The 15,986-nt window shown below is 42.8% G+C and overlaps 1 protein-coding gene across 3 annotated transcripts in view; it reads left to right on the plus strand.

The window, feature by feature from the left end:
* sik2b (salt-inducible kinase 2b) overlaps positions 1-15,986 on the plus strand; it is a 44,978-nt gene that overhangs the window by 25,661 nt on the left and 3,331 nt on the right. For all 3 annotated transcript variants that reach the window (XM_006795434.3, XM_006795435.3, XM_035909764.2), the window contains exons 5-13: positions 3,742-3,866; positions 4,346-4,469; positions 6,954-7,180; positions 9,079-9,231; positions 9,687-9,845; positions 11,950-12,181; positions 12,277-12,570; positions 14,963-15,120; positions 15,798-15,911. In XM_006795434.3, the coding sequence (XP_006795497.1) occupies positions 3,742-3,866; positions 4,346-4,469; positions 6,954-7,180; positions 9,079-9,231; positions 9,687-9,845; positions 11,950-12,181; positions 12,277-12,570; positions 14,963-15,120; positions 15,798-15,911 (1,586 nt within the window). The remainder of the gene's footprint in view (positions 1-3,741; positions 3,867-4,345; positions 4,470-6,953; positions 7,181-9,078; positions 9,232-9,686; positions 9,846-11,949; positions 12,182-12,276; positions 12,571-14,962; positions 15,121-15,797; positions 15,912-15,986) is intronic.

A 15,986-nucleotide genomic window follows, 5' to 3' on the forward strand; every position in this document is an offset into this window, starting at 1 on the left:
ACGCAGCTACTGCAGATTTTTCCAGCTGCATCTATGATGTGAATCACCTGTTCCACTACATCACAAAGGTGCTCTATTGGATTGAGATCTGGTGATTATGAAGCCTATCGGAGTACACCGTTACACCGTTCACAGCGTGAACTGTTTATAAAAGGCAGGAAGGAGCCACAACCACATCTACGTGTCTAAAGGCACTGAGGTGCTGCCACGCGGTTGGCTGATTACATATTTGCATTAATGAGCAGTTGAGCAAGTGTTTGGTATTTTTGCTTGATAAAATAAACGGCTAATTAAATCTTAACATAATCAATTCTTTTTCTATTTGTCGGCTATCCGTTTTGGCACTACTCTGAATGTGTACATCCAGACAAGGTGCCAATGCTTCTGGGTTTTTCTCTTCAGTCCAGTGGTGGCTTCTAAAGGCCACCTCTGGTCAGTCTGTATGTGCCTTAACAGGCGGTCAGTCAAAGAAAGGTCATTCTCCTGGTGGCTGCAGAGGAGAGAGGAACAGGAGCAGCGGGGAGTGCCCTTAATGTTTTCACTTCAAACAGCCCCTTTACATTCGAGTTGACAGATTGAAAGCAATGGAAAGAGAGGAGGAGGAATAACAAAAACAAAAGCAGCCATAGGCTGCTGGTTCAGAGTAGGTGAGAACGCCGCCATTGTGGTTAAGCAGGGAAATGCACGTGTACAGTGCAGTGTATACATTTCCTGTTTTCGACCTTTATTCACTTCACGTGTTTTGATCACATTATCCAATACATGTTGTCATATCACTAAAATGCTTTCAGCAGCTATTTGCAGCTTCATTATTTGAAGTTTTCATGTTGAAAGTATCAACAATGACATTGCTAAAAGTGCACCACACCCTAAAGGTGTTTCATGTCTACCTCCAGATCAGAATCACCACTCTAAATGCTTTTTGACAAGAATCTGTTTAATTAATATTAAACATTAAATTAATAACAATGTAAAATATGAAAAGTCTAATAGCTGCATAATTAAGATTGTTTTCCAAGCTGAGGCGAGGAGAGCACACCAAATTTTACAATGTATGTCAAATTCTCAAAATTTCAACTTTGAAGTAAGTTGAAGGAAGAAATTTTCTTTTCTTTACATGCTACATAGAAACTTACAACATGCTTCATTTCAATTCATCAAGTTTAATCATGGGAGGAAAGTTAAAGGGTGAAAAATGTTGCAGGGGAAGAAAGCAATAAGAAGGTTCAAGAATCCAATTCAGTGTTTTGGAAAACCTGATCTAGAAGAAAAAGGAGGATAAAGAAAAGCAGCTGCAGCCAAGTTTACTGATGCTCCATACTGCTTAAGTACAAGTGTGCTAACTGCATCATCATTATATCATCATATTTTGTTTTACACGTGCAGTCTTATAAACCTTCATAGGTTCTTGCCTGTAATCTTTTAGCTAATATTATGTTAATGTTGCTGTGCGCGACACACACCCGCTCGCGCCCCGCCCTTTCTGTAGAGCTGGGACTGCTGTTAGTAGCCTGCAGCATGCTGGAGTGTTTGACGTCAACCAGTCTGTTCAGTATTCAGCTCCATGAAATGGGTCACAGCTTCTGACGATAAACCAGCTGCACTGCTCCGCTCAGCTCTGCCTGCATCTCACATCTCGCATCTCACCTTCGCAGCAGCGTCAGACAGCAAACATACTTGTAATAAACCCACAGTGTCACGCTGCTTTAGCTCTCATTTTATTCCAGCCGCACCTGCTGCTACCTGCATTGCAGTAATTAAACGGTTCGACTACACACGCTCACGTACACATTCAAAGAGCCGCTCAGCTCTGTTCAGGAGTTTACCCTTTGCTAATTACTTAAACTTGATTCCTACAGGTATTTAAGCTATAATCTGCTGCAGCTTTCCTTGTGTGTGCAAAAACAAAAAAAACATTTGACAGCCTGGATTCTTCATTGTCTTCTTTATTTTTAAGCATTTTGCCTTTTAGAGGCACCATGCAGCAACGTTTGCTGTAGAAATGGCCAGTCTGATCACATTTTATGATGTAACTCTTGACAATCAGACCTCTGTACACCCACACAGCCTCAGTTTTTAACACTAAAACAATTTGTCACTACAGAGAAAAAAGCAAAACCCCTAATAATTTACTTACCATTGTGTTTCTAGCGTTCTAAATCTGACTGAGTCATAAAGATTCAAACTACTAAAAACTAGGTCTGTCCAGCTTATTTTTGAGAGTTTGCTCCAAGATCCCCAGCGTGAGATCAGGAGGAGAGACAGACCCAGCCTCCGGAGGTCATAAGTTAGTGCACTCCTAAGTGCTGGTGCCAAGCCCGGGAGGGGTTTCTGGAAGGGTATAAAATCTGTGCCAAATCAAATATGCGGATCCATCCGCTGTGTTGACCCTTCGGGAAATAAGGGAGCAGCTGAAAGTACCTCTCACCTATTAAAGTTAGAAATGGATACTTGGTTTGGTCTGGTTTTGATTTTTGTGAAGAAAACAACAAAACACAAAAAACTTTAGAGAAAATTGTGTTTCCACAATTCTCTGAACACATGGAGCTGACACAGCAAAAAATACAAATTTGTTGGTAATTAAAAGTCACATGATCCGTTCTGATTGTCTCATCAGTTTGAATTTGGCTTAAATTGGTCGATAGTTTCTTTTACATGAACTGCAAAGGATCGTGTTGAGGAATAGGGGGTTTGGGTCACACACTGCTCATTGTGTTCTTTGTGTCTTTGCATGTGTGTGTGAACCCACATCACCTCCAGCCCCATTATGTAAGCCAGATTTTTTTTAATCTCTTATTTATTTGTTTTGCAATACATTTTTTGTGTTTATGTAACTGAGGGCTAAGTGAGCGTGATTGTCTGCTCCTGTGGCTGTCAGGCTCCGTGACGCCTTCCCATTGATAATGAACTAACTGAGCATGAAATTATTTATCCATTGTTATATTTCTGTTTCTCTTTTTTTTTCTTTTGATAGAGCAAAGAGTATTAAAAAGTCAATCCAGTCTGCAAGTTGATAAATAAAAATCAAATTCTCAAAACTAAGAAGCTATTTTTTTTATTTGTATAAACTGAATTAGATCTGAATCTTTTAGTTGAGAGGACCTGAGGGATGAGAAGAAGAGAACATAGGTGAAAGTCATATTGACTCATAAGAAAATAGGTTGGCTGAGTGATTGCAGGCACACATGTTGGCTCAGTGCAATTTGTCCGATTATGCTGCAGCATTTAGTTGGATGCTAATGAAAGGCAGACATGAACTTCCCATAATTTTGTGTCCATTTGTTCACATTTTTTTTCTTCTGAAGATTAAAATCTGACTTTTAGCCATTCTAGAGGGAACCAATCAGAGAACAGCACCGATTACCTCATGTCGGTCTCCAGGGGAGGTTACCTCATACAAAGGTCCATTTTGTAAATGTACAAATATGTGGATCAAACATTGCGTTATACAAAACTTGCATGAAGACACAAAACTATGAACTGCTACTCTGAGTTTTGTGTCTTCATGCTGAATTTGATAATTTATAGTTTTCCCATTTCGACATATCACATCCACACTGTGTATGGTCTCTAAGTGCCTGAACTCTTTTTAAATTTTTTTTTCTTTCTTACTTTTACGGTCACATTGCAGAAACTGCTGGACAACAGCAGGATTTCTGTGTGCCATTACCAACTCTACAAGCCTAAATGTCTGAAACGATCTTTAATCTACTTACCGCCCTGATGTTTCGCCTTCTGCAGATTTTGGATTTGGCAACTTTTTCCAGCCCGGGAAGCCTCTGGCCACATGGTGTGGCAGCCCGCCCTATGCTGCTCCAGAGGTCTTTGAGGGACAACAGTATGAAGGCCCACAGCTGGATATCTGGGTAAAATGGCTGATTGCATAAATCGGACATCTCTTTAACACTTTATATTTAATAATTCCTTGTAACTGCATACCCGTGGATTGAATTTCCCTGTAATATCTTCTCAGCTCTGTTGCTGAGATTTTAAGCACCGTTTGCTTTAGTAAGCCACGTGAAGTCATCGGATGCAGCTCATTTCTGAAAACGTTATGTATTTATATATTAGTGGAAACAAAGTTTTGATTTCCTACAGTCAGCAGGTTTGGTTCCTGTCATGTCATTCTGCGGTTACGTGGAATGTGATTTCCCAACCACAGTTTGTAGCCTCCTCTATATTGCAATCATTTACCATAAAGTCGTGTGTGTGGACTCGTGCTTTAGTGGGACACGTGTGTCTGAGTTGTTTACATTTACATACCTAAGATTGATTAATCTACTGATTGTTCTTCACTCCTAGCCTCACCTTGTTTTCTTGTGTGTGCATTTTTTCATGTCTCCAGAGTATGGGGGTGGTGCTTTACGTGCTGGTGTGTGGTGCATTGCCATTTGATGGGCCCACTCTGCCTGACCTCCGGCAGAGAGTACTAGAGGGAAGGTTTCGCATCCCCTACTTCATGACTGAAGGTAAGAGGAGTCCTGCAATCACAGATGCGTTTGGTGTAATAGTGAAAGACTTTCGGGTCTTCTATACAACAGCATGTAGTCAAATTGAGGAAAAAAAGTCATTAAAGTTCTTGGTAGGAACACTGACGCACAGACGAATAGATCACGCTTTCCTGTTTGAGTCACTCCTGCAGCTATAACCAGTCAAGAGGTCAGTCAGCATTCCACCGATTTGAAGGGGATACAATATGAAGCGTGTGTGTGTGTGCGTGTGTGTGTGTGTGTGTGTGTGTGTGTGTGTGTGTGTGTGTGAGTGTGAGTTTATGTGAGCATTCAGGCTGCAGAGTGAGTCAGTTCGGCTAACGGTCTCAAGCAGCCCTGCTGTTAGCGGCTGTGCTGGCTGGCTGGCTGTAGATTGAGTCCAGAGCTGGAGCTGTTTATGTAACCTGGGGAAGAGCCAGTGAAGCCCTCCAGCAGCTTGCCTGTCTGTCCCTCTGTCTGTTAGTATGTCTGCCTGACTCATACCCTCTGTGAGACAGCTTCCTGTCCGTCTGTAGCCCTGTCTGTTTCTTCTGTCTGTTTCTTCTGTCTTGTTTCTCTGTGTCCCATCTGCACGTCTGAAGCAACTTCTCCGCAGGGGGGGGTGTGGTTAGAGAGTCGACCAGACTTTTTTTTCCCCCTCCTCCTTCTTGCTGTTCGGGACCTTGAAACAATTAAGACATACGGGGAATGTAGGAGTGTAATGTCAGTTCCCTGGCCAGACTGACACTCGAACCCGCCTACCCACCCCCAGTTCAGCCCCTGTTCTGCGAACAAGGAGAACATAGTGTGCTGATTTCTTTATCCAGAAATGGTCCGTCTTATTTCCTCCAGTTGCTCGCACTGGCTCGCACTATAGTGCACAACACAGGTTTGGACCACACACTGTACATGCTGTGGTTGACCCCATAGCCAGCAACTTACTTAATGACTTAATAACTGTAAAAGATGTCATTTTTTAAGGCTTGTTGGCCTGTTTAAGTATTCTTTGGTCAGCAAAAACTAAGGTCATCTTTTAAATGCTTGGTTTAGAGGGTTATCATATTTACATGTAATAGCTACCTATGTGTAGCTGCTTCCCTTTCGTTAGGGCAGAACGCCATTGAGTAGAGTCATGTTTGATAGTGGTTAAAATATTGCGATATTACCTGTGAGATAAAAATCAATGATATCTAAAACGATTACTTGCTCTTAAATCCATTGCAGTTCCTCTTTATTGGAAACTCTACACGACTCCAGCACTGCAAGTGTTAAAACTGGGATTGTGCTGCGGTTAAGTCATGGTGGTGTAAGGCACTGGATAAGAACAGACTGTTGATCAGGCAGTCAGCTACACGGGCATGCGTTCTCACCCCCCTTTACATGTAGTCTGACCTTTCCTGGTGGTTAGCAGAAGCTCACCTGTAGCAACAAGCAGAGACTCAGACAAATTGTAGTGCATTGTGCTGCGTTTTATTCAAAATGTAACTTTGTAACTTAGCAGCTGCACAAGCTGCTAAGTGGCCACAGCATGTAGTAGAAGTGCATTGAAGGACGTGCTGGTTATGCACATAATGAGGAGAAAATTGAGTTGGCTGCACTACCAGGCACGAGGTAGAAGGGAAAAAAAAGTGTGATGTAAGCAGATGTTAGTAGATCAGCAGGGCAACTGAGAAGAATGTGCAGCAGGGAGTTAATGTTAGCACACAGGTCCTTGGGCTCTGTGTTTATGAACTGCTGAGGGTCTCTCTCTTCACAGGATATCTGCTGAAGGTGATGGACGGAGGAAAATGTTCCGAAAATCAAATTCTCTTTGAAAACTCGATTTTGGCATATTTGTATCTGAGATGTTTGTTTGCTAAAGTAAAAAGATAATATGACGACTACTCCTGAGAACGTGAAATACTTCAGTCGTCATGTTTTTATTTTTATTTTTATTTTTTTTAAATATAAATGCTACAAAATATGAGTGATTAATTTCAAAAATAATAATGACCAATTGCAGGGCTTATTTGATGAAAGCCTGCCTGTTTTGCTTTAAGATTACTGCAGTCAAGTAAATGTGTAACGTTGCTGTCTGGTAGGCAGGAATGCACTGCAGGCAGTAGGGGTGCAGTCAGGCCAAAGCAGCACAGCCAGGGGAGCTGTAATCCTGTTAAGAACCCAGCTGTGTCTGACGTCAAACTCATCTAGCCTCTAACTAGAGGTGAGGAGCTCTCATTAGGAGGGAAGGAAAGTAGAAAGGAGTGTAGTCACGCTGTTCAGATGTGACGGCAGGAGAACCTAAGAAAAGAATTTAGCAGATTTTAAGCTCTTAAAGTGTTATTTCTGCCCCACTTCATCTGGGCTACTTTGATAAGGGCATGAGGCTTTGAGGCTTTGCGTCATTATATTTACAAGAAGTACTTAGCATTAACCAAACATAAAGGAACATTTTCTGATCATAAAAAAAAAATCCTGACTGATTGCTCTTCCCATCCCTCACAGACTGTGAGCACCTGATCCGCAGAATGTTGGTCCTGGACCCGTCAAAGCGTCTCTCTGTGGCCCAGATTAAGGAACACAAGTGGATGACTCTGGATGTTCCTATACAGAGGCCAGTACTGTACCAACAGCCTCTGTCCTCTGAGGGTGAGGCCGGTGTAGGAGAATACAGTGAACAGGTCCTTCGGTTGATGCACAGCCTTGGTATCGACCAGCACAAGACTATAGAGGTGAGAACAGAACAAGAAGGAAGTTGTTTTTTTTCTTTAAGTTGAATTATAGTGTGAATGTGTGAGGTTTAAAGGTCATGTCTTTAGACTGTGGAGGAGGCGATAATAATGATAGTGGACAATAGATAAGCATAACTCTAACTTTGCAGGTAACAGATATATTTCACTCGGCTGCATGATAAAGCTGAGAGTTTAGCAGTAAACTACTTAAACTGATAAAAGTGGGGGAAAAGGGTTCCTCGTTGTGATCCAAGGAAAGATTTAATAGTGGGTCCATAATTGGGTATTTTGGGTTGTTGCCTATCTCGACTAAATGGTATAATTTCATTGCGATCCTCTCTGCAACCCTTCTCTTGCTAAGAAATTAAATTTATCAATTACTTCATTGGCGTAAAGAACATGCACACTTCTGAACTAATTTTCCACTATTCAGCAGTCACAGTACAGTTGTGTTAAGGCATTCACACACATTCATCATGGGCATAAATGCTAATGCTAATTTTGTGCTTTTAATCATTTCTTTAAACTGTTCTTTTTTTTCCTTGATGGAATGATTGTACAGCATACATCTTAAATGACCTTGAAAACAAGAATTGGGAGCACAAGTTTGAATTTATTCTGGATTTTCTCTAATCCACCCACGGTCAAAATTATTTAGACTCAAATACACAAATACAGCACTAGTAATATGTGGTTAAATGTCCCTTAGCAACTTGCGACTCGACCAGAAGCTTTTGGTAGCCATCAACAAGCTTCTGGCTGAATATTTGACAAATCTTCTTGGCAGAATTAGTAGGGTTCAATTAAATTGTTTATTTTCCTGGAACAGACCTGGCTTTAAAGCACAGTCTGCAAATTTTTAATAGAGTTGCGGTCGGGTCTTTGGGAAGTTCCATCCCAGATGATTAATCCATTCCAAAACCAGTTTTTAATGTGTACTGAAGAATTTGGAGGAAGTCTTTCTTCATTATTCCATCTACTTTGTGCAATGTATCAGTACCACTGGCTACAAAACAGCACCAGAGCATGATGCTACCACCACCTTGCTTAATGGTTAGTGCAGTGTTCCTAGGTTTGAAAGCCTCACCTTTACTCCTCAAAACATACCTCTTGTTGGTTTGGCCAGACAGCTCGAGCTTCGTCTCGTCTGACCATAAAACATTCCCCAGAACATATTTGGCTTGTCCATGGGGACAGCTGCAAATTTCAGTTGAAGATGTGGCACTTATTAATAAGAATACCATTTTATTTCTGAGATCATCATTGAGTTCTGTGGACTTTCCCATTGCTCAGAGTATTGGTCAGTACAATGAGTCGAATAAATAAATGTTATCACAAAGAGAAAATACCAGATGTAGTTGATTATGATCACTAACTAGAAGTTAATAGAGGTTGTAAAGTGATGATATTTTAGAAACTCAAAGCACTTAAAAAACAAGAATTAGGTGCACAGGTTTGAATTTAAGTCCTTAAAGATGTGTGCTGTACAATCATTCCATCCTGGAAAACAAACTATTTAAAGATATCATTAAAAAGCCCATGTAAATGTGTATGTAAACTTCTGGCCATGACTCTATGTAAATATTTTACAGCCCTGATTGAAAGAGATTCTTTTTACTCTCGAGGAATCAAGACCACTTTTTGAACTACTAAATCAAGTTGTGATTAAAGTGAAACTTATCTGAACTGCTGTATATAATGTATGCTGCCTTGTCAGCTTCCATATTCTCTGCATTGTATTTTTATCAACACTCCGCTCTTCAGCTGCTGCAATAACCCAGTTTCATACAGGGATAATTAAAGAATTATCTCACCATATCTTAAGAGCTGTCACAGTCAAGTCATCCTCATAACTTCCATCACAGACACTACCATTTATATTGTCTGTCATCCTCCAGTCTCTGCAGAACAAAAGCTACAACCACTTTGCTGCTATCTATTACCTGCTGGTGGAGCGGCTAAAGGCCCATCGCTGCAGCTTCCCCGTCGAACAGAGGCTCGACGCCCGCCAGCGACGACCCAGCACCATCGCTGAACAGACTGTCGTCAAGGTAACTTCAGGGCATTGAGGCGTTTCTGAATAATGCGTTTAGATTATTTTCTGCGCCTCCTGGATCAAAGCTCTGTTATTCACACCTGCACCCAGGAACAAACAAACGGAAAGACATGGCCCATCCATTTATTTGTCCGTGTCTTCTTGTGCTCTCTTGCGGTCTCTTCTACCCAGCCTTGATCTTAATGCCTTTCCCTTGGTTGCATTATTCATGTTTTTCTTTTCTCTGCCTACGGCCTCTTCTTACCAGCACTGTGCAGTTCCTCTCTCATTTCCATCACCATGTAGAACCTAGCTTTCCTTTCTGGTTGCCGTTGTAAAGGCAAAGATTTACAGCCCCTCGTATTTTGTCGCAGTTACATGTTTAAGAAGGATATTGTTATGAGCTGGTCTTAAATTAAGTGGTTTTGATGTAATTTCTAAGACTCATCTTTATTTTTTCCCTCTCCACAGTCGACCAGTGTTTCCGCCCAGGTGGGTTTGCTCCAGCAGGGCGGTCGTTTGTTGCGTTCTCCTGCTGTGCCTCAAGCGTCCTCTGATGCTTTCGCCTTTCCCCAGACTACATCTCCCCTGGAGCAGACTTTCATGGTGGAGGATGTCAACACACCCAAAGTACGTTCAACACTAGTAAAATCAAATTGTCTTTGTAAATAGGGATGTATTTTTGTTTTGTTGTGCATCTCCTTGTTTGTTCACTGTCCTTGTTTTACAGCTTGCTCACATGAGACGACTTAGTCGCTGAATTTGTAGTTATTACAGTCATTATCAGCTGCTGCAAGTATCATCCCAATAAGCTTGCCATGCTTTGATGAGCATGCCCGCTCGCTGTAAATCAGAAATGTCTCTCTACACCTCAGTGTGTGTGTGTGTGTGTGTGTGTGTGTGTGTGTGTGTGTGTACCAGACTCCTTTGAAGTTTTGAGCATCTGCAGCCTGGCAGTGTTAGGGCTAGGCGATTAAAAGACATTTTATTTTCAGTTACAATCCTGGCTTCCAATGACTTTGGGGAAAAAAATAAATGCAGCACAATAATCATACAGGTATATTTCCCCCCCAGTCTTCTGGCTCATGTTATAAATCCAGATCATCCCTTTTTCTTTAAAGCAGTGTGCTTTGATCCCCTTCCTAAAAGGCCAGACTTGCTCACAGTTTAGTTCAGCTCGAGTCAGCATGATGGAAAGAAAGCCTTCGGTCAACAAAGGTCTATCTGGAGGAAGTTTCCATACCTTTAGAAATGCTATGTTGCTCTCCGGTGACTTCGTGCAGATCTTCCGAGACCTGCAATTCTCCCCGGGCCCCTTGTTACTCTTGTGAGAAGAGATTCGCAGTCAGAAATCCCCACCTGCCTGGGCCTTACCTTCACCACATCAACCCTGAGTTCTATACCACCTGCACCTTTTTTTTACTAGATTTTTAATAAAATTTAAATGTAATGAAAAGTACAGCTTTCAGCATCATTTTTGAGTAATCATGTTAAATCGCTGTGATTTTAGTGTTAACCGCGGATAACACAGATTCCAATTTTTGCAATTAACGAGCTGCCAGAGTGCAGCTGACAATATCCTCTTATGTAAGTACTCAACCAGCACTCACATCAGACAGGACAGCTGCTTGTCCTGTAAGGCTCCTTAACAGAAATACACACACGCACACACAAACTGCTCTTCCTCTTTCTTTATTCATCGGAGCTAACCAACGGCACTTTCCTACATGCCTGTTGTTAGGAACCCCCACAGCCCCCACCTAACAACAGGCATCCAGGAAGAACAAATACAGATACATGCAGTATCGGTCAAAATTTCTTATCCATCCCACCTGCACGCCTGGCTCCAATAAAGAATGATTTGTGCGTGTGAGACAGTCTGTGGTAACAGAACAGGGCAGAGAGTCAGAGTGCGTGTTATCTGCGTGAATGGAGTGCAGTTATGTAAGCGGTCCTGTGATGATGATGTGACCTAATGCAGAACTGAGTGAACACACATGGACAGGAAGCTTCTGCACTGCTCCAGCGATCTCGCCGCCCAGACTTCCTACCCATCCGCAGATAGCTCATCTCTTCTTTTTTAAGCGTCTGTCTTTCTTTATCCTTCTCTGTTTCTGGTTCACTCTTTTCTTTTCCTTTTAGCTTCATGTCTCTCCCCTCTTCATTGTAACACACGCACACACTTTTGCCTGTTTCTCAGTCTAGTTTTCCCCTCTTGTCCTCTGTGTGTGAGTGTGTCTGTTGAGCAATAGCATTCCTATCCCAGCACACTACAGAAAGCAGATGGAGAACTGGGCAAAGCTGCTCTTACTAGACCAACACCAGGCATTCCAGTTATTGCAGCAAATCATGCAGATGATCTATGAGTGTGATTTTATCCCTCTGTGTATGTGTGCGTGTGTCAGTTTCACTGAATCAAAGCTTGCTTCCTGGCACTGCATTCCTTACCCTCCACCTCTAGGCCAACACATACAGGCCTGTGTGCTGCAACAAACACACACTCCCATCATTGTGAGTGGAAGGAAAACCGTTTTCAGCACAGTGTTCTTCTTTCTTATACCCAAGTTTTTATTGCAGCTGAAGGTTTTGTCGTGTGTGTGTGTGTGTGTGTGTGTGTGTGTGTGTGTGTGTGTGTACCTTGTGCATATTTAAGAAGCGTGATTTTAACTGATAAAACCACTCAAAAACTGAAGTTAAGTCAATAATCCAGAATTTTCTCTCTTTTGCTATCTAGGTTAACGGCTGCCTGCTGGACCCCCTACCTCCCCCCACTGTCCTGCGCAAGTCCTCCACCTCATCGCCTAGCAACATGATGGAGACATCCATTGATGAGGGCATTGAAACAGAGGAGCCCGACACAGAGGATGATCCGCCTCACCTGCTCTCGGCCTATCAGACAGCTCGATTTGGCCAGCGGCGACACACCTTGTCTGAGGTCACCAACCAGCCAGGGCCTTCGAACCAGGGTATGATTGGCCTTTGGTAGCAGACACACAGTGTTCAGATGAAACCGTTTATCACGATCTCTGTAATGATGTGGAAAAAATATTTCGTCCCTCAGGTAAATTATTCACTTTAGGCCAAAATCCTTCCATGGGTAGCGTGGACTCGGACATTGGCTACGACATGGGCTCGATGCACAGCGATCTCGGTCTGCTGGAGGATCCTCCCTCTCTGAGTGAAGTTGTTCCGCCCAACAGCTCTCCCCCTGGTGTTACCCCTACGTCTTTCTTGAGTGCCAGGCCTGCCAACCCAGCTATGGCTGCACTGACTTCCCAACATAGGGAGACCCACAACCGTTCCCCAATCAGCTTCAGGGAAGGGCGCCGTGCCTCCGACACCTCCCTCACCCAAGGTCAGAAGCAGTTGGATTTCTTTCTTTTTCTTTGTTTTTTTAAAACCATTATTTAATGATCTGTATCCTTTGAGAAGCAGATTCTCTTTTAAACAGTCGTGAGCTAAAGTAGGCAGCCATAACTTTGATTTAACTTGCTTCATAAAAGATTAAATACAGTGTATATTCCTTGTTAAATGCATGCACCCAAACTCAGGTCACCTGAGTATTTATGTAGCCAACCTACCTTAATATAAGGTTTTGCTGCACTTTGCACTTTTAACTGCAGCTTCGTGTGCAGCAGAAAAACAGTCCAGTGCCCTTTTAAGGTGGATTTGACTCCTACTGCATATTCAGATCCAGTATGTGTTTAAGTGTTTGGCCCATGTTTCGTGATATTTCCTGGTATACTACCAGAATGGAATAAAAATGAAGCAATCAACATCTGATATAAACAGAGACTGTGAGCTTTAATCCAAAGGTTTTATCAAAAATCTTCTGCTAACCTTTTAAGGAGTCAAAGCCATTTTTTCACAGGCTCTGTAGAAGCTCTGCAAAAGCTCTGCAAACTAAGACAATTATAAATATAAGGGTTATTTTTTCCTACTTGGACTCAAATATTAGGTCTGGAACATTACCAGCTGAGTTTCCTCCATGTGAAGCTTTGCCAGGTCTTTATTGCAGTTTCCTTCAATAGCTCCTTGTTGTTTTTTTCCCCTCACTTTCGTCCTCGGTAATTGAAGCAGCTCGGCTGGGTTAAGGTCAGGTGACTGACTCAGACATTTAACAACATCCCTTTTATTTATTTATTTTAGTTTTGCAGCACTCTCCGATTGCTTTTGCAGTATTCTTTTGGACAGTTTTTCATGTGTGCGATGAAACCCCTGCGGCGTTTGACTGAAACAAAGCAGACGATATAGCTCCTGTTAAACTGGTACTCTTGCATTCCCATGTTGCAAACACAGCCTCCACCATGTTTTACGGAAGTTGTTGTACACATTGTAGATTTTTTTTGATTGACTGATTGCAGGAATGGGCAGGCTTGTTTAATGGTTTTCAAGAAAATCTGATCTAGTCTTTCTTTTTCGCGCCGCCAGTTGTTTCCATGTTGAGGTAAACCCTCTATTTACTTCTTGACTGTAGACTTCCCTAAAAGAATGTGCCAAATTGTTTGTTCGGCCACTCCTTAAGCATCTGCCATTTCTCTCAGAGGCCTGTTTGATTTTACAAAGCCCAGTGATAACGACCTCCTTTACTTGCTTTGGAATCCATTGGGAATACAACATTTAAAACTCTTGCCTAATATTCAGCAGCTCTGACCTGTTTGACTTCATATGACCTCTGAAGGTTTTACTTTCACTTTACATAACTCTCATCTAGCCTGCTCTTCGACAGGTGCCACAGTCATGAGATTCTCTGTCGTATCTGATTGGTATATACTGCTTTAAGATAAAAGTGCTTCACTACACCCCCCCCCCCCCCCCCCCTTCACACACACTCCCCCTTCCCCTCCCCCCAATCTCTCTGATGATTACAATGGTGATGATTCACCTTATGAATCAGAGACAGATATTTGAAGGTTTCAGCCCACATATCCCCCCTCCTCCCTCCCTCCCCTCCCTTCCTCAGTCATTTTCTCTCTCTTTCTCCCTCTTCACATACTCGTTCCCTGGCTTGCTTTTCTTTCTCTATTCAAAGTTTCAGTCTGCGGCAGGCAGGATTTGTTTCCCCTTCACATCAAAGAGAAGCCAAAATATAAGAGAGAATGTTAAACAACTATCTACCTCTCAGTTTCTTGCCCCGCCTCCTCCACCCTTCGCTGCTACTTTATTCTGTGCCTGCTGGTTATAAATCACCTGCACTTTAGCCCAGTAGAATCTATAATTACATTTCAGAAATGTGTGTTTCTTCCCTGGCTCCACGGTGACAGTCTATACCGCGCTTGGTTGTGTCAGTTATTTATTTATTTTTCGTAATCCTCTTTGGAGAGTGTTGATGTGGCGGATTCTTTTGCGTCAGACTGCTGACTCTGGTTTTAAATAACTCCCACCATCACAGTGAGTCAGGTCCTATCGTTCACAGCCACAGCTCGTCACCACTGGATGGGTCTTATCTGAGCTACTTGCCGTTGCACACACACAAGCGCTCACACGGAGATGCTGTCATATATGTGCATACACAAACGCACAGAAGCCGCAGCTTGTGACGTGCATGCAAGCACAATGTTCGTAAGGGCTATGAAAAGCACTAACCAGTCAACCAGCTTGCTTGCGTCAGTGACTGCTAAGCCAGGCTCTGAGAAAGGCTAGAAACTTTGACTTCCTGTTGTGGAAATAAAAAAAGAGTGATTCTATTGATCAGGCGCACAAATCAATGCTGACTCTGTTTTGTGGGGATTCGTCTGTGCTCTCAGGTCTAGTCGCATTTCGGCAGCACCTTCAGAACTTGGCGAGGACCAAAGGCATCCTGGAGCTGAACAAAGTCCAGCTGCTGGTGGAGCAGATGGGCTCTGGGGATGGGGTCACTATGGACCCCTTGGGACCACAGCACCACTTGCACAACCTCCTCGAGGTCAGTCCTGCTGCATAATCACGCACAAACACACACACAGTTCCTTCTCTTTCAAAACCTGTTGTCACATTCAGCCTCATCTACTGTCCTGACCCCATGTCACCAAAAAAAACAAAAACAACAAAAAAAAAAAACGCACCCAGGCTGTTGTGTAACCCCAGGAGAGGCAGCCAACTGTGGCTTGTTTACTGTCTCCTGTCCCCCTGGGGCCTGGAGCCTGGAGCCTTGGCTAAAAAGAATACAGCCATTGTTGCAGTCGGCCAGACGTACCCATAGTAGTGGCTGGAACTGCATTGACACAAAAAGACAGGCACACATTGATACTAAATGATACAAGCACAGTGTAATAATGCAAGGGGAGAAAAAGCAAGAAAAATTTGTCGTACTGGCCGACAAGATCTAGTAGTTTTCCTTTTGTCCACCTCTCATAATGCAATGAAGCAGCTCTTTGTTGGTTATGATGCTCAGGCCCCATCATCCTTTTAATTTGCTTTCATTTCATTTACCTAATGTGTAATCCCAATGGTGCATGCCATTTAGAGCAAGGCATCTGGCTGATCAGTCACCACACAGGCATTTGGGCAGGAGACAGCCAAGATAATTCACTTAAAGCTTTATTAACCGGCAGCAGAGGGGATCTGGGCCCTTGTCCTAATGCTTCATATTTTTGATTGAAGGGTGAAGCATGCAAGCAGCAGGAAGGCCTAGCGTTATACCAAGGTGGGCCGCAGCCGCCTCTGCTGTCCCGCAGACAGAGTTTGGAGACACATTACCTCACACACAGACTACAGGTACAGTCTCCTACCACCTACTCTCATTATGCCTGTATTTATACCTGATACAGACGTTTCTTATCAAGCCAAATG

Source organism: Neolamprologus brichardi, chromosome 14 (genome assembly GCF_056152115.1).
Source record: "Neolamprologus brichardi isolate AB-2024 chromosome 14, ASM5615211v1, whole genome shotgun sequence".
Classification (NCBI taxonomy): domain Eukaryota; kingdom Metazoa; phylum Chordata; class Actinopteri; order Cichliformes; family Cichlidae; genus Neolamprologus; species Neolamprologus brichardi.